We start from the raw sequence: 17,765 nt of genomic DNA on the forward strand, positions 1-17,765 counted from the left end.
CAGCACAGCCGGCCACGGCCTGACACCGCCTTGCCTGGAGAAGCGAGCCCAGGAGGTGGGGCGCAGGGGGCTCAGACCTCACCCAGGCTAGAGAACCCCACGTTAGGGCCTCCCTGGCGGCGCAGCGGGTGAGCGCAGCCTGTGGAGCTATCTCCAGCCACTGTAGCACGAGTTCAATCCCGGGCCAGGGGCTACCCACACGGCGCAGCAGACCTCTCCTGTCTCCCCACTGCTCCCTCAGCGTGTACTCCAGTCCGTCTGCTTGTTCTGCTCCCCACTGCTGCCTCTGGTGAACCCACACCTCTGGCCTGTACCCCAGCTCTCGTATAAATAAATAAATCTTTAAAAAAAAAAGAAAGCCCCACTTAGAAGACCCCGCATTTCCAACCCCGCCATAAACGCAAGAAGAGCAAGGGCGGCGGGAGAAACACCCGCCTCGAACGGGTCCACGGCCCGCACCGGAGGGCGGCTTCAGGCGGCCGGGAGCACCCGCGCCCCGGAAGAGCGAGTGGAGTGGAGGTCTGGGGCTTCGGGGGGGGGGGGGGGGGGAGGGGAGGGCGCAGGGCCAAGCATGACTCCGCTTGTGCTTCAGGGGCACTCGCGTGGGTGGCCTCTGTGCCTTTCTCCCCATTTTGCAATGAACCTCAAATTGCCCCCACAGGTCAAGTCTGACAGACACAAAAAGAACACCTATGAGTCAAAAATAAGACACAAAACCTCCCAAAATGGGGGACAGATTTGATACCTCGCCAGCAAAGATACAGACAGAAGTGATAAACAGTGGGAAGGGTGCGCAACATCACGAGCGCTCCGGAAATGCAAATTTAAATTTAGCAGAGGTGTCAGGGCCCCCCCAGGCTGACCGGGGGCAGCAGGCCGGGCCAGGGGCTGCCCGGCTGTAAAAGGGCGGGGGCACTGTGGGAAAGTTCAGAAGCTTCTCCAAAAGCCAGACATACTGACCACGCAGCGGCCGCGACACCCAGGTGTCTCCCCAGAAAACGGAAAGCGCCTTCCACACAGACTGTCAACGCCGTTCACAGCATTAAGGAGGCCAAAGGCCGGAAATGACCCCAATGTCCATCACTAGCTCCTGGCGATGCAGAGCGGTGGAGGCAGTTGGGGGTGCTCCTCCTGGACACCCCCTGGCTCAGGGCCCTGGCTGCTGTGGTGAGAGCCAGGGCGGCACCAGGTGCCCCCACCAGTGCCCAGGAGCCATGGAGAGAGAGCAAGCTCAGCGGTCAGGCTTGCCACAGATGCCCAACGTCCGAACCTGTAAACCAAGGACATTGGGATCGAACTTCGGGGTTCCTTCTGGTCCCAGAGAGGGGAACTGGATGATGAAAGCTGGCAAATGTGATTAAACACGCAGAAAGCATGAGGTTAAATCCGTTTGGGTCCCTGGGTTAATCCGGGCCACGTGACAAACTGGCACAGACGCCACCAAACGCCTTCTGGGCACCGTCCGCTCTTCTGTGGTGCCCACCAGGAGCTCCCAACTGCCACGCAAACTCCAGGTCCCTGATTTGCTTCCTGTCCTCATGTAATCACCCACTTCACAGGAGCTTCTTTTTCTTTCTTTCAAGAGTTCTTGGGCATTTTTCAACTTCGCTGAGGTGTAACTGACAAAACTAAGGCACGCGAGGCTCCCTGACCACAGACCCCCACGCGGCTCATCCACCAATGTGCCACCTTCTCGGTCTTTTTCTTTGGTGAGAACTTTCAGGCTCTGTCCTCTGGGCAAATTTCAGCTCCACGCTGCAGCATCGCCCCTGAGGCCAGGGCCACCCTCCGCACCCCCACGCTGACCTCACTGAGCTGAACGCTGGGCTGGGGCTGCTTAAAAAGCAGAGACCAGGCTCAGACACAGCTGGGCGCGGGCGCTGCCAGGCCAGCCGGGGCACAGGGTCCACTCCTCCTCCCTAGGAGAGCCTGTCCCCGCCCCACAACGGGCTCGGGTGCTCGCCATTTTTAACTCACCCACTGGAGCTATCACTCCTGCTTCCTCCGCTGCGCCCGCCCCGGGGCAGGCCTGAGGTTCCTGTCGCAGCTGCACTGCCTGGGGGAGGCTGTAGCCAGGTCAGCTTTGACTCTGCTTTCTCCAGCGCACAGCCCACTCAGTGACATCTTCCCTGACGCCAACCGAGAACGAAGAGGCAAAGCGGCCCGCTTGAAGATAACTTGATTGCTTTAAAAACTTACTTTGAGAAAAGACAGATTTAAGTCGCTTTTAATCATGAACATCACACAGCAGCAATGTCTGGTTGCTTCCCTGCTTTCCTGAGGGTGAGAGGAAAGGAGTGTGGGGTCCAGCAGAGAGGGCAAGCCGAGCCCCAGGCTCTGTCGTCCGCAGCCTCACGAACACACCCTGTCAGTGTGCTGTGGCCCAGCAGTGCACACATGGCCACAGTCAGCTACGGGTTAAAAAGAAATATTCCCAAATCAAGCCTGTGAGTTTGTGGGCTGAAATGCTGCCCCCCCCCCCGGGGGGTGTTCATCGGCGCCCTTCACCACCTACTCCAGCTCTCCCTCCAGACACAGGCCTGCACATCCCCCGCGCCTGAACCAGGCGCTGGGTGGAGGACACATTTTGGAAACGCAGCTCCGCGGGTGCTTCTGGAGCCTTCTGTAGTTGGCACAGCGCCACACACTCCACCTGGGTCTCTCTGGCCTTGGCAGCTGGGGAGGGGCTGAGACGGGTCTCCCTGAGCCTGGGTGTGGACACGGCAGAGCAGAGCTCAGGCCGGGTGGTGGCCGGAACCAGCCTCCCCTCGCACACTTGAGGCTCCATCACACCTGCGGGGCCAGCAGCCTCTGCACACCCCGCCCCCGGTCTGGAGGACGCCCTGCGCACAGTAAGGCCTCGGGTCACTCTGGAGCCTTCTAAAGAGGGAGTGTACTCCTGATGTTCTTAAAGAGAAAAAATCACCACCCGGCGGTGAACAGAATCATCAGATATTTGCAATGAAAAGACTATGAAGCCTGAAGCAACTGCACCTACCAAGGGGTCAGGTGCGGGAGGGCAGGACACAGATGGGGCATGACCCCCGCCCCCCGCCCTCAATGCTGAAGCCAAACACCGCAGCTCAAGTCCAACAGAACCGTAGCCTGCGGTTACCGGCCCCCTGGCCCTCCTGGCAGCCCAACGCGGCCACTCTCGCCCACAAGAAAGCCGAAGCCACCGGGGACTCTCAAGGCGGCGGCAGCTCCTGTGTGTCCCTCTGCAGCCAGGAGCAGTGAGTCAACGCCTAGCCCCCCAGCTCCACTGGGGGAGCTGCTACTGGCAGCAGTTTTGCAGGGAGGAGGCGCACGCCTGGCCTGTTCTGCCTCCGCCTCCTCCAAGACTGCAAGGCCGGCTCCGGCGGCCATGGGGGAGGCCGAGTGCCAAGGCCAGGCCCTAGAAAGGCCGGGCTGTGAGACACCAGGTAGTGGCCTCTTAGACAAGCCGCCGTTAGTCTCGGGCTTTCTGTCACATAAAGACAAGCCTAATTGGACCCAGGAGCACAGTGTTCTGACACAGGATTCCTGGCTGTCTGCGTAAGTCAAAAAGGGAGAATCGTACCTTTTCGAGGGTTGATGTTCACAATTATTTATCTTCCCACTACACGTTTCCTAACTATAGTCCAAGCTACGCGGAGACTGTTTTTTTAAATACCATGTAGATCCCCCAGTAGTAAAAATCCATCTCTGTTTCAAAATGCCTCAGAGACAGAAGCAGAGCAGAGGGTGTCTACACCAGCGCAGCCCTCGCGCCCCGCTGCACAGCCGGCCGGCACGCTCTCTGACAGAGACCCCTGCTCTGTGTGTGTGTCATGTGCGGCGGGGCCCAGCCGGCCGCCTCCTCTGCTGCTTCTCCTGGTGGTCACTCTGCGGCCATACTCACCGGCCACCGGCTGGGACACTAAGAAGCGAGGAGTCTCTTTTCATGGAGTCTGACCTTGCAGGGCAACGTAGGGCTCCTACCTGGGCCTAGGTGGAAGCCGCAGGCTTCGGAGCTCCAGGCCCAAAGCACCACCATTGTCTGTGCCGCGCTGGACTGGCTCAGGCGCATCGCGGAGCTAGGCAGGGTGCCCTGGCGCTGACCACCTTGTCCCCTCGACCTGCTGTACAGGCTACCACCCCGAGCTCGGCCTCTCGCTGCAATCTCCCTGGAGCTCAGGCCCCTGTAAAGTGAGGGGTGACACTAAATCTTGGAACTCTCATTCTCAGCACCGAACTCTGAAGAGTCTCGCCACAGGAACCAAGCCAGGCAGACCTCGGGGATAAGAGCCTCGCGATAAAGAAGATCACTATTCCTTACCCTGCCCCATAGTGTTCTCTCTTATGCAACTGGGTGCTGACCGCACGTGCGTGGGGGTCGCCCCGAGCCCCAGCCCGGAAGGGCCTTCTCTTCTAGGTCCCTGGAAAAGCCAGACGCCAGAACCAAACCGCAGTGCCTCCCTGCGCCCGCCGGCTGCCTTCTCACGCGCGGGCCGTGTGGAGGCGGGAGGGTCCAAAGTGACCCAGAATAAGAAACATAAGAAATTATTTTCAAGCCACTTAACAAGAAGCCACACAGGGAGAGACCTGCTGATAACCCGAGGCCAGCGGCGGCATGAAAAGTTCACTATGACAACACTCACGTCTGGGGAACGAAAAAAATTTTAGTGATTGTATGACAGCGTGGCCACCGCCCTGCCCTGGGGCCTGCCTCGGGGGCCTCTGGTGAAACTCATAACAAGACAGATCCTGCAGGCAGATCCGCTGACCTGGCTTTGCAGGGATCTGTTCAGAGAGAAGCCTTTACAGTCCCCCCCCACCCCCCAAGCCTTCACTAACGTATCGGTGTGAGCCCTGGTGTTTCTAGAGCCTGGCATCTCGTCACACATCTGTCATCACCCCTTCTCTGATACCAGGCTCACGCTTGATCCACGACCGTCGAGGACAGCGGCAGTGACAATACCAGCCAGTCCTGGGGAGTGCACCGGACGCTGTTCTAAAGCCCACACTCGTGAACGCTCAGCGCCTCCACCATGCTGCTGCGCCCACCGAGACGGGCGTCGGGGCAGGCAGTGAAGCAGCTTCCGGAGGTCAAACAATTAAAAAGTATAAGACAATGGGACTCTGTGGGGCTATCAAGCTATCCTCATCCTCTGCAGCACGAGTTCAATCCCCAGCCAGGGAGCTACCCACATGGCGCAGCAGACCTCCTGTCTCCCCGCTGCTCCCCTCAGCAGTGGATTTCAGTGGATCCGCCTGTTCTGCTCCCCGCTCTGTCTCTGGGGAATCCTCTCACTCTCTGCACCTCTGGCCTGTACCCCAGCTCTTGTATAAATAAATAAATAAATAATAAATCTTTTTTAAAAAAGTAGTAGATGGAAACCAGATTTGAGTCTGGTGATCTTGGATCCCAAACCTGCAATGTTTCCAGAACTCGGTTTTCCCGTTTGTTTAAGAAGATTCTGGTTTGAAATTTCTGGCCTTTTAAAACTCACACAGAGGCACAACCCCCCCACCCCCAGCCTGGTGTCTGCTGGGCACTCCACGTCACTGCTCGGGTCTGTGTGCCTTTCTCCAGCACAGGGTCATCACCGCTGATTTGCAACTCGGGAAGTTTCTCCTCCAGACAACAAACGTGTCACAGACACCTGCCCACATCAGTGGCCACGGCGCTACCTCTCTGCCCTGATAAAAACCAAGAAAGCCACTCAGGGATATTTTGCTCTTGTTAGTTTTTCTCCAGTGATTTTCTACTTTTTTCTGTTGCCAGGAGCACTTGTACCAGGAAACTATTCTGGTTCCCTTCTCATTTTTACAGGCCTCCTTGATCTCTTTTCAGTCCTCATGAGGTACGGAAGCATCCTACTATTTCCACATGTTCTCAAGGATTCTAGGCAAGCCCCGTGTTAACCACCTGTCCTAAGCTAGCTAAACCCTGGGCCTCGACCCCAAATACCTAGACTCCCAGGCATTTCGAACTTTTTTTTTTAATTTATTTATTTATTCATACAAGCACTGGGTACAGTCAGAAGCGCGGGAGGGTGAGAGGATTCACCAGAGCCAGAGCGGAAAGCAAAGCAGGCAGAAGGACCGAAGTACACTGCTGAGGGGAGCAGCGGGCGGCAGGAGAGGTCTGAGCGCCATGTGGGACCCTCCTCCGGTGGCCGGGGAGCAGCCGGGGATCGAACCCGCGCCGCGGAGGCTGCAGGCAGCTTCACAACCCAGCGCTCAACGGCTGCACTACCCGGGAGGCCCCATTTCGAACTTCTTGACATATAAGCCAGAAACTTCAAAATGTCTCCTCCATGCTGCCCGAATGCTCTCGTCCATTCTCCCTGTCTCCTCTGCCTGGATCACCTCACGCCACCGCTACTGCACCAGCCTGTCCCCTGGCCTCTAGGACGCCTCTGTCAGTGGGGCAGCTTCTCTAGGCATGCGCCGTGCGCACCTGAGCCTCTGCATTCAAAAGTAGAAAATCCTACGCTGGACACAAAGCACTCCTGTCCAGGAAAACTGCAAATCTGTTTTTTAAATCTTTAACTTAAAACATAAAATAGGGCCTCCCTGGCAAGGGGTTAAGTCTCAGCACTGTGAAGTTGTCCACAGCCACTTGAGCACCAGTTTGATTCCAGACCAGGGAGCTGACCCACAGGGCGCAGCAGACTTCTCCTGTCTCCCCACTGCTCCCTCAGCAGTGTGTTTCAGCAGATCTGCCTGTTCTGCTCCCCACTCTGTCTCTGGGGAGTCCTCTCGCCCCTGCACCTCTGGCCTGCACCCCAGCTCTTGTAAGCATAAATAAATGAAATCTTAAAAAAAAAAGCATGAAATAAAATCACCTGGGCATAAAGCAGATTAAACCTGGACCACAGGTGGGGTCTGGCACAGTGCTTTGGAGCCTAATTAACTGAAACTGTTTAAAATTCAAAAGATTTTACATAAAAATTCCAAGTTTCCAGGGCCTCCCCTGGTAACACAGCGGTTGAGCGCTGGGTTGCGAGGCTGCCGGCAAGGGTCCCACAAAAAAAAATAAAAAAATAAAAAATAAATCCAAGTTTCCAGAAACATCTCCCAGTGTCCTGTGGGGACCATCCTGTCCTGGGAAGGAGCCTGAAAGACTCCCGGGGGAGTTGGGGGGGGGGGCGGGGGGGGGAATTCCTCACCAGGATGCCCCCCCATTTGGGGTCTTCAGTGTCAGCTGTCATTCTGTATCACTCACGGGTCCAAACCCCCAGCAGTGCAGGGACCGTCACTGCCAGCCCCAAGCCCACCTTCTGCCTCTTTTCCAGTCACACCCCAGCAGGGCCTTGGACGGCCTTCCCCAGAGTCCATTCACCGCCACCCCGACACGCCCTCACCTCCTCTCACTCAACACACTCACAGGATCCATCTGTTTCTACCTCAAGTTCCGCTTCCTCTCAATCTCTGAGGACCCCTGGGCCACAGGCACCTCCCTCCACAGCTGACTGGGCCCCCAGCTCTTACGTGCTCTTTGAATAACATGTACCAAGTGAAGACGGAAAAGCCACAGGAGAGCATTCCTCAGGCTGCTTAAGCAGTTTCAGTACCTGCGCCTAGTAGGTGCTTACTGTTACCACAAGATAAATTGCAATAGCCCAGTCAAACCCGTTTCCTATTTTTTACAGGAGGCTTTTTCTGGAGAAAGTGCAAAAAGAGCTGTGTCATTGCTGCTCCTCTTGCTGCTCCTCTTAACTCGCGTTAAGTCCTTCAAATTCTGCAAAGAGAGACACTGACACTTCCAATTACAAATTCAAGGCTGGTCTTTCTGCTAAAGCGTCCGACTAACCACAGCATACATTTCCATGCAGGCCGTCACAAAAGAGAAAAAAAGAAATCATCCTGTTTCGCTCCAGAACTTCTGCAACTTGCACTGTGAAGTTCTAAAACTAGTCACGAGCACAAACAAGAAAGAAAATTCTAAAGGAAGCAGGGATTAATCAGCTTGTTGAAATTTTAAAAAATGGGCCAAAGCAATTTCTTTTAAAAGGGAAACAAACAAACACGCTGAAAAGCTTTTCCACACAGCAGCTAAAAATTACGTTCACTTCCAATATCTCATCGATTAAAAACTACATCAGATCACAGAGAGGGCGCCTGGCACCCCCCACCAGGCTCAACCACAGAGCAGCCAAAGTTCCCCATAAACCGGCCCTTCTAGTTCCCTCCTCTGGAAGGTGCATGAGGTTTCCTGGAAGCGACTAAGGGTAAAGGTGAGCCGTTCACAGCCCAGAGGAAAACTGACTGCGGCCTGGGGGATAATGTGCATTTCTGCCAAAGGGTGTCTTGGCCCCCCAGCAAGCTGTCCACAGCCAGGCTTGCTGGGCTGGGCGGGGACACAGGAGGGTGTGTTGACCTATTATTCTCAGAATGGGAAGATAGATTGTTGATTCTTATAAACTTACACGGACATCCGGGTCTGCCAAATTTACATATTAATAAGCAATATGCTGAATATAAAATTGTGCAGGAGGCTAGAAATACCATCTTCTCAAAAACACACAATTCACATGAATAAGCTCAACAGGACAACAGCGAGCTCCCAAGAGCTCAGGTGAGAGAACCACCTTGTAAACCGTAAGAAGGCTCCCATCCCAGGACCAGCTTCTCCAGTAAATTAAAACATTTCAGGGCCTCCCTGGTGGCTCAAGGGGTTAACCACCGCACTACGAAGCAGTCCACAGTCTCTACCGCACGAGTTCGATCCCTGGCCGGCCAGGGAGAGACTCACGGGCGAGGCAGACCTCTCCTGTCTTGCCTGCTGCTCCCCTCAGCAGTGTCTTTGGTCCGTCTGCCTGTTCTAATCCCCACTCTGTCTCTGGTGGATCCTCTCACGCCCCCACCTCTGGCCTGAACCCCAGCTCTTGTATGCATAAATAAATCTTAAAAAGAAAAAACAAAAAAACACATTCCAGGGCCCACTAAGTGCCAGAGGCCAGCAATTATCAAAAATTTCCATTCATCTAATTTACTGAAACATAGAAAATTACGAATATTACGAAGTTTTATTGTCTCGAAAAACGCGAATAATGGAGAAATCTCCGAAAGCTACATGAACGCTTTTTTATTAAGCTGAATTATAACGCGGTGAGTGTGTTAGCCCTCATATCCAGGTCCGAGCTATAAAAATGAGAAACTGTTGGGAGGTGCCTACAAACGCGGGCCAGCACCAGTCACCCACTGCGGAGTCCTTTTTTGCCCATCCTGTGTGACATCACTGGCTGTGCCTACATTTTCTACAATATCGCTCGAGGTGACTTTCTAATAACAGCCGTTGCCCTCCAAAACGAAAGAAATTCCGGGTATAGAGTTTATTTGAAAAAAGTTAGTAATCATAGGGCCTCAGAAATCCTATCCCCACCACCTGCTGCTTCTGCGCACCCCGCCTCACCTGGCCCCAGCCCCAACATCAACTTTGTGGACTGTATTTTTCCTCGACGCCCCCACTGAACACGCGAGTGCACGTTCTCAGAAGGGAAGAACAAGATCGGAGCTTCAGGAAATGTCCTTAATATTAACAGAAAAATAATCAACGTTAATAGGAAAACAGCCACACGGCCGGCACCTGCCTGCTCTGGGCACCTCTCCAGGGAGGCCTGGGGCCGGTAACCGGGTCACCCGCCGCCCTCGCTGCTGCCGACTTCAGACCACAGACCGCCGCCGCTTCACGGCTCCCGCCGCCCTGCACACAACGTTCCTGTTTATTTGCCTACTTTCCAAACTCTGCCTCTAAGATGAGCGGCTGCGGTACAAGATTCTCGATTCCTGGTAGCCTCCACAAGTTCAAGCACCAGTTAATGTAAAACCGGGAGCCACACAGCCTGCGCCTTTTAAACATCACGAGACGTAAGATGTGCTGGTACGGAACAAGAAAACGCTTCGGTTGTTTACCTAAAACGCAGAACTTGAAGCTCAGAAAAGCCCAGCCGGCAGGGCAGGCCTCCGCTCCGAACCCGGACGCCAAGTGCACTCCCAGGGCCGGCGTCACGAGGCCCCTCTCCAGGAGGACCCGCGCCCGTGCGGCCGCAGCGCCCATTTAAACACACCGACGTCCCGCGGCTCACAAAGACCGTCCGGCGTCACCTCCGCGGCGAGTATTCCAGGCCGCGCACCGGGGCAGCTACAATCTCATTTGCATTTGCTACACGTCGGTTTCACTTTCGCGGCCTCCCCCAGCCGGGGTCCTCCCGCCGCATCCCCGGGCCCCGCGGAGCCCCCCACCCCCGCGCCCCGTCACGTGCTTCCGACGCCCCCGGCGACCCCGTCCCTCCGCGGACACGCCTGGCTGTGGGGCTCACCCGCGAGTCTGGAACCCCCAGGGCGGCCCGGACTTACGCTGCCGCGAGGGCCGCCGCGGCCATTTCAAATCTGCGCGAAGCCCCCGGGGGGCTCCGAACCGGCGCGGGGCGCGGGGCCCGCACGGCGAGGCCGGCGTCGGCTGCTCGGGCTCCTCGGGGGCCGCCTTTCCCCGCGCTCGGGCCCCGAGCGACGCCTCCGGGGGCGCGCGGGGGCCCGGCCGCCTCCTTCCGGCGTAGCCGGGGCGCCGTCGGGGCCTGCGGGGCGCGGGCCGGGGCGCGGGGCCGGCGCGCTCGGGGGCGGCGGCGCGCGCTCCACGGGGCGAAAATGGGAAGCGCGGCCCGCGGCCCTAATATGGCTCATCGGCGCGGCCCGCAGGGACGCCCGGCCGTGCGGCTCGAAGTTCCCCAAACTCCGCCTCCGCGCGCGGGGGCAGGGGCCGCACCTGGCCGGGCCGGGGTGCGCCCGCTCGCCGCCCCGGGGCGCGCGGGCCCGGCCTCCCCGCGGCGCGCCCGGCCCTGCGGCCGGCCCGGAACACGGAGGCGCGCAGGCCGCGCGGGCCCGCCGCCCGGGCACCGGCAGCCCGGCGAGGGGGGCGCCCGCCCCGCGCGCCCGGCCCTCCGGGGGCCCCGCGCGCCCCGAGCCGGCCCCGCACGCCGCCCGCGGGAGGGCGCGCCCGGCCCCGCGCGGGATGAGTAAGCAGGACGCCCGCGCTCCCGGCCCGGCGCCCCCCCGCGCCCCGTCGGGCGGACGCCCCGCGCGGGGCCCGAACTTCCCGCACGCGGCCGCGGCAGCGCGACGGCCGGGGCGGCGCCGGGCGCGGGGCGCGGGGGAGGGGCGCGGGGACCTGCTCGGACACCCCGGCCCGGCCCGGCCCGGCCCGGCCCGGCCCGGCGGCCGCCGAGTTGCAGGGGCGCCCGCGCCCCCGCGGGGCCCCGCGCCCGCCCGCCCGCCCGCCCGGCGCCGCCTCCCCCCGGCGGGCGCTTTGACAGCTCGGCCGGCGTCCCGGGCCGGCGGCGCGGCCGCGGGGCTCCCCAGCGCGCAGGGCCAGCGCGGGGCCGGGAGCGCCCGGACGGCCGGCGGCGGCGGGGGGCGGCGGGCCCGGCTCAAAAGTAAAGTGCGGGCGCGGGGCCGGCCGGGCCGGGCCGGGCCGGGCCGGGCGGGCCGGGGCGCGGGGCCGGCGGGCGCCCCACCCCCACCGCGGCGCGGGGCGCGGGGCGCGGGGCGCGGGGGGCGCGGGCGCGGGGGCGGCGCGGTGACAGCTCCGGCCGCGCGGCGCTGGCGCCCGGCCTGGCTCCGCCGCCCCAACTTACTTCTTTCTGGCTCTCGGGAAAGGGGAAGCGCCATCTTTGCGCGGCCGGCCCCGAGGTCTTTTGTCTGCGGCGGCGGGGCTCGGGGCCGGGGCGCCCGGCTCCTCCGGGGGGGGCGGCGGCGGCTGCGGCTGCTCCGCGCTCCGGTCCTGCTCCGCCGACATCCTAGGCGCCGGGCGGGCGCATGGGGCCCGCGCCGCCTCCGGGGGGGCTCGTCCCGCCGCCGCCGCCGAGGCCGCGGCCGCCGCTGCTGCTGGGGCTCGGGCTCCGCGGCTCAGCGCCTCGCATCGCCCGGCGCCGCGGGGGCCGCCGCCGGGGCCGGGAGAGGCGGCAACATGGAGCGGCCGGACACGCACTCACTCGGCGGCGCGCTCGCGGGCGGGCGGCGGGGGCGGGGGCGCGGGCGGGCGGCGGGCGGGGCGCGCGGAGGGCGGGGCGCGGGCGCGGCGGGCGGGGGCGCGGGCGGGGCGCGGGGGCGGGGGCGCGGGGGGAGGCCCGGCCCGCGGCGCGGGGGGCGGGGGGCGCTGGGGCGGCGGGGTGCGAGGAAACCCCGGGCCGGGGCCGCGGGGCGCGACGGGGCGAGACGGGGGTGCGGGGGGTGCGGGGAGAGGCGGGGGCCGCGGGGAGAGACGGGGGCCGCGGGGCGAGATGGGGGGCCGCGGGAGGCCGCGGGGCGAGACGGGGGCCGCGGGGCGAGACGGGGGCCGCGGGGGGCCGCGGGGCGAGGCGGGGGAGCGGGGGCGTCGGCGAAGTTTTGACAGCTGGGCCGGGGGGGCCGGGGCCCCGCGCGGCGCCCCCGCCCTGGCGCCCCCGGGCCCCCGCGCGCACACACGCCCACACGCGCGGCCGCCGCGCCGGGGTCTCCCCTCGCCGCGTCGCGCCCCCGCCGCGCCCCGCCCCGCCCCTCCCCCCGCGCCGCCCCCCGCGCCCGCCGCCGCCCCCGGGGCCCGTCCGCGCAGGCGCCGCGCGCGCCGCTGACCTCACCGCCCGCCCCGCCCCGCCCCCGCCGGCGCGGCCCGGAGAGCGCCAAGCCGCGGAGCGCGGTCCGGGATCGGGCGCCGGCCGGGGGCCGCGCCGCGGGGAGACGCGGGCGGGCGGGCGGGCGGGCGGCGCCGGGGCGGGGCCGCGAGCGCTCCGGGAAGCTCCGCGGGGCCCGGGCGCCGCCGACAGCGCGCAGGCCGGACCCGCCGGGCCCCGCGGGGACTCGCCCCCGCCGGCCGCGACGGCGCGCCGGGCCCGGCCCAGGAGCGCGGCCGCGGGGGTGCGGGGCGGGCGGGCGGGCGGGCGGGGCGGGCGGGGCCTCTGCGCAGCCGGGCCCGGCCGGCTCGGCCGGGGGAGCGACCGCGTCCGGGCGCCGGGCGGCTCGGCCTGCGCGTCCCCTCGGGGCCGCCGGCCGCGCCCGGGTTCCGCCACGACGCGGGCCCCGCGGCTCCCTCGCGCCGGCGCGTCCACGGCCCCGGAGCGGCGCCTCGGGATTCCCCGCGGTCGGGAGGCCTGGCGGCCACGCCTGCACGTGGGGCGGCAGGACGGCGCGCCCCGGGGCGCGGCGCGGGTTACTGCTGAGCGCACGTGGGAAACGCGCCCCTCCTCGTCCATCTTCTCCGCGCGCGACCCCGGCGGACGCCGGCGAGGGCCCCGGGTGGACCCGGCCGCCCGTGCGGGAACCCGGAGTGCCGACCGTCATCGCCGGCTGCGGGCACCTCGGCGCCGCCCACCCGGGGCCGGGGAGGCCGTGTCCGCGCCGCAGATCGCAGGTCACTCCTGCAGGAGACGAGTTGTGAAAGGAAGCGGCCAGGGACTGAGAACAGAAAATAATCTTCATAAAATGGGTAGGAGCACCTGCAGGGTAGACAGAGGGGCCGCCATCCCCCTTGGGCGACTCTGAGCCCCCTGACTCGGGGGGCCGTTTTGCAAGGAGCCTAGTAGGCCAGTCCCAGGGAGGTTATCTTGGGCAGAGCAAATAAAATACACCCCAGGTGCAGGGAAGGGCTTCAGGAGACTCATTCAATGTAAATATTGTCCAGAGGCTTTTCCAGCTCCCTCGTCCAACATCCACACCTCCCCGGGTTCAGGCAACTCGCAGAGGTGACCCCAACAGTTGGGGTGCACATGGGTGCACCTGTGGTTTTTTAGCGATGCACCTGACACCACGTAAGACTGTCATGTGAGGTCAATAAAAAATATAATAAATTTTTAAAGTGTTTACTTACACAATGGCAAGAATCCAAGAGGCAGATAGCTGAGATCCCTCAAAATTATAAGATCAAAAGGCCTGAGCATCTGAATGAAGGACCAAGTGACAAAAAAAAAATTAGAAATCTACTCTGTACTAAATAGACATTTTAAACATTTGTCTTAAATGATGGCACCAGAGCCAATGGCCATCCCCCGAGGGCTGGCTGGCAGGGCACTTTCACTTTCTATATTACATTTTTGTAACAGGTACAGACACATTTGCAAGAGCACATGTAGTGTGATCACAAATGTTTGTTAGAAATCTGAAACATGGGTGGAGCAAGGGTTGTTATCAGCAGGAAAGAAAAGGAACATCTCCAGAAAGTGGGAGCAAGGGAGCGTCCCCCAGGCCAGCACAGTGGCAGGGCCGCCACCAGCACATGCAGTGCCCACTCGCAGCGCCCGCCACTGACCCTGTCTTCACCTGTGGAGCCCTCGATGGCCTGGTTTTAGCTGAGTGTAAAACGTCATGAGGCCTTGCAGGTCCACCGTGGGCCCAGCTCCCTCGGCCAGTGTCCAGTGGCTGTTATAGGAGTGTCCTGAGCACCAAGTGCACAGCCAGGCCCTGCTGCTTTGTGTGCACGTTTTTGCTATTGAAGTTGTGCTTTCAAGGGGCATCCCTGGTGGCGCAGGGGTTAAAGTCTCACGCTATCATCAGCCACTGCAGTTCTAGCCCTGACCAGGGAGCTGACCCACATGGCAGCACAGCAGGCCTCTCCTGTCTCCCCTCTGCTCCCCTCAACAGTGGATTTCAGTGGATCTACCTGTTCTGTTCCCCACTCTGTCTCTGGGGAATCCTCTCACCCCCCCCCCCCACCTCTGGTCTGTACCCCAGTTCTTGTATGCATAAATAAATAAATTTTTTTAAAAAAGAATTTCAGTCGCTTCAATGAGTGTGCTTAAAACGAGCTCTGGTTTGGTCCAGGTGCCTTTTTAGATTTGAAAGTCGTGCCGCTTCAAGAATGCAGGCCGCATGCCTGTGCGTCAGGGAAGGCCGCGGCGAGAAGGGTGTCCAGACTCCTTCAAAAGCCGTCTGTGCCTGCGAGCAGGCGGGGTCGGTCCCACAGGCCAGCCTTCTCTATAGCCATGAGTCTTGTCCTCTGAGGTCCCCAGGTTAAGCCTGGCAGTACTTAGCAAGATAAACACAAAAAGGCAAGCAGGCAACTGAAAAATAAACATGGAAAAGTGTACAAATAGAAAGATTAAATATTTACATCCATTGTGTACAAGACCATAGTTGTAAAAGAAATGCATCTGGGGATCTGGGGGAGGGCAGAAGTCAGCCAACAGGATGTCGGTTCGGAAGGGGGTGCCCAGAAAACTCCCTGCCAACAAGTGCCACAGATGCCCAGAAACTCCCTCTCCACACACCCCCTTCTCTGCTCATCTCTGCGGAGATACTAGCCCACTGACTCTTGGATTCCTAGGGCCTGCTGCCACACACGGAGCAGCTGAAGACAAAGTTTTCCTCTCCCAGGTTGGGTGGCGCGGAGCCCAGACCCGGCCCCAGGCCTCTCTGCTCGGGCAGTGCCGGCCCTCAGCTTAGAGACGCGCCATCCAGAGCGGCCTCTGTGGGCCGTGGCCACCGTCCCTGGGCATCCGGTGACGTCGTCCTGCCTACCTGTGCACCGGCAGGGCCTCGTCTCAGTAATATCCATAACGATCCCATGTCCAAGCAAGGTCATTCCGAGGCCGGGGAAGGGTGAGGGACTGGGGCGGGCGCCCTTTCAGCCCAATATAAGCAGCAGGAGCCACACGGGAGCCGTCGGGCCTGGCCGGTGACACGTGCGCTATCGGAACCCGGAGCCCAGTGGTTAGCTGCCTGCAATTACTTCTTGGCCCAGAAACATTTATTTACCTTTATTTTACATCTAATCAACTTGTCTAAAGGATAAATAAAATCAAAGTGAGTTTAACAAGGACACTTAGTCAAAAGTAAACTTGAGACCCAGCAGTTCCAGGGCAGCCGCCTCTCCGGGGGTCCAGTGCGAGCTGTGCGGGGCCGGCCCCGGGCGGCGGACTGTGTTCACCCTCACCCTGACCCGTGCTGTGCAGGCAGGCAGGCGAGGCGCTCACCTGTTACAGGTTACACACGTTCACGCAGAGGTGTTTCAGCCTGAAGTCGGCATTCCTTGGCGTGGCCCGGGTCCCGAGGACACCGTCCCCGCCGAGCCGCGGCCCTCGTGTCCCGTCCGCCCGCCCGTCTCCTCCCCACGAGCTGCGGCCTCCAGCGCTGTTCCTGCTGGACTGCAGGCGTCCCTGTTCCCTTGCCCATGGCCGATCGATTCCTGCTCCTTTTCGTACTTTCTTTAAGCTCCCTCTTACACTCCCATCTGACCGCCACGCTTTCTCAAGACCACAGCTGCTCCCCGATGCTTCTAGAACAACGGGGCTCCCCCTCACCACGGCTCTCGCTGTCTGTCCCTCCCAAGCCTGGCGGAGACAGCGGCCATGGTGCCCAACTCTCCTCTCATCCCGGCTGCTTAGCAGCGGCTCGATGCACAGCTGGGGCGTGAGTGGGGCGAGGCGGGAAGGGAGGTGGGTGTGAGGACAGGGCACACGGGCGCCTCCTCTCCGTCCTGCTGGCACTGGGCGCGTCTCAAGAAGCAAGCGTCCCTCACCCTGCCGGAGCCTTCAGGAGCCCGGGCCGGAGAACAGCGCCCGTTTCTAGTGGGTTGTCCAAAACCAGGGGGTGAAGACCATCCTCCGGGGCCTTCCGGCGGGCATCCCCTTGGGAACATTTCTCCTGCCGAGACACCACGGAGGGGGATGACTAGGGAGCAGCAGGGACTAGTGTCCCGGGGCTCACGCCAGGCTGTTCGCCCACGGCTGAGCTTGGTGGAAACTGTACCAGCGATTCTCTCTGGCCTAGAATTCTGCGCGCCCCGCACCTCGCAATTTTCCTTTTAACTTTTCTATTGAACGGTTGTTTGCAAAGAAAAGGTCTTTAGCCTAGTTAGTTCAGTTCACTGTGCCCTTCCCCGTTGTCACGACCACCTGGCGGCTGAAACACTGGCGCTGCGCCGGCCTGGGCCTCGGCTGGCACCCTCCAGCCTCCCCCTCTGCTGCTAGGCAGAGTCGGGGTTTTTCCACCCAGGACGGTCCGGCTCTGCTTCCCTGCCTCAGAGACAAAGCCAGGCTTCCAGGCCCCGCGGCCAGCACCCGAAGGAAGTGTGTCCCGGGTGTGCCCTGCGAACTGTCCCCCTGGCTGGTCCCTCCTGTCCTCAGAACATCTCACTTGGTGGCAAGAAGTATCTGCTAAGCTAAGCAGCAGCCACCCTGGCCCACCAGGCCCTGTGTGTGTGTTGTGGGGGGGGAGGGCGCGGGAGGGCGGGAGGCAGCCAGCCCTGAACCTCAAACCCCGGCCCTCACCTGGCTCTCACCTCCCGCCCGGGGGCGCAGGGCGCTTCCTCCGCCTGTCCCTGCCAGCCTGTCCGTGGGCAGCATTGGTGCCCCGCATCCTTGGCTCCCTCCGCGCCACCTGCCTCCGCCCCGCCGGGACAGGCCCAGAGACCAGCGAGGCCCGACGGCACCGAACAGCTGAGCCCGGGCAGCGGGACACAGCGCGCGGCTCTCCGCGCAGCAGCCCGAGCCAGACAGTCCGCAGACATTCCCGCCCCGGCGCACCCGGCCCAGGGGCCGCCCCGCGGGGAGTGGTCGTGGCTGCACCGGGCCTGGCGCGTGGGGTGCACCGCGCCTCCCGGCAGCGCCCCCCGCGCCGCCCTCTGTGACCTCACCCCCTCGGGTTCCAGGGCCGCTCTGTGACTTCATCCGGAGATGTTTCCGCCCCGCAGCCTCAGAGGCCCGGGCGGGCGGCGGCGGAAGGCTTAGCCGGAGCAGGCAGGCCCCCCTCGCGCCCCCTCGCGCCCCCCTCGCGCCCCCCTCGCGCCCGCCGCGGCGCGCATCCAGCCAGGCGCATCCGCGGGCCGGTTC

General features: G+C 62.0%; 1 protein-coding gene across 1 annotated transcript in view; it reads right to left on the minus strand.

Annotated features, from left to right (window-relative positions):
- The window catches only part of KMT2C (lysine methyltransferase 2C), a gene marked incomplete at both ends in the record, with an annotated part of 180,998 nt that extends 169,237 nt beyond the window's left edge, over positions 1-11,761 (minus strand). The window contains one exon of the mRNA XM_084230748.1: positions 11,601-11,761. Coding sequence (XP_084086874.1) covers positions 11,601-11,761 — 161 coding nt within the window. The remainder of the gene's footprint in view (positions 1-11,600) is intronic.
- Between the last annotated feature and the right edge of the window lie 6,004 nt (positions 11,762-17,765).

Source organism: Talpa europaea (genome assembly GCF_964194135.1).
Source record: "Talpa europaea genome assembly, chromosome: 3".
In the NCBI taxonomy this organism is placed as follows: Eukaryota; Metazoa; Chordata; class Mammalia; order Eulipotyphla; family Talpidae; genus Talpa; species Talpa europaea.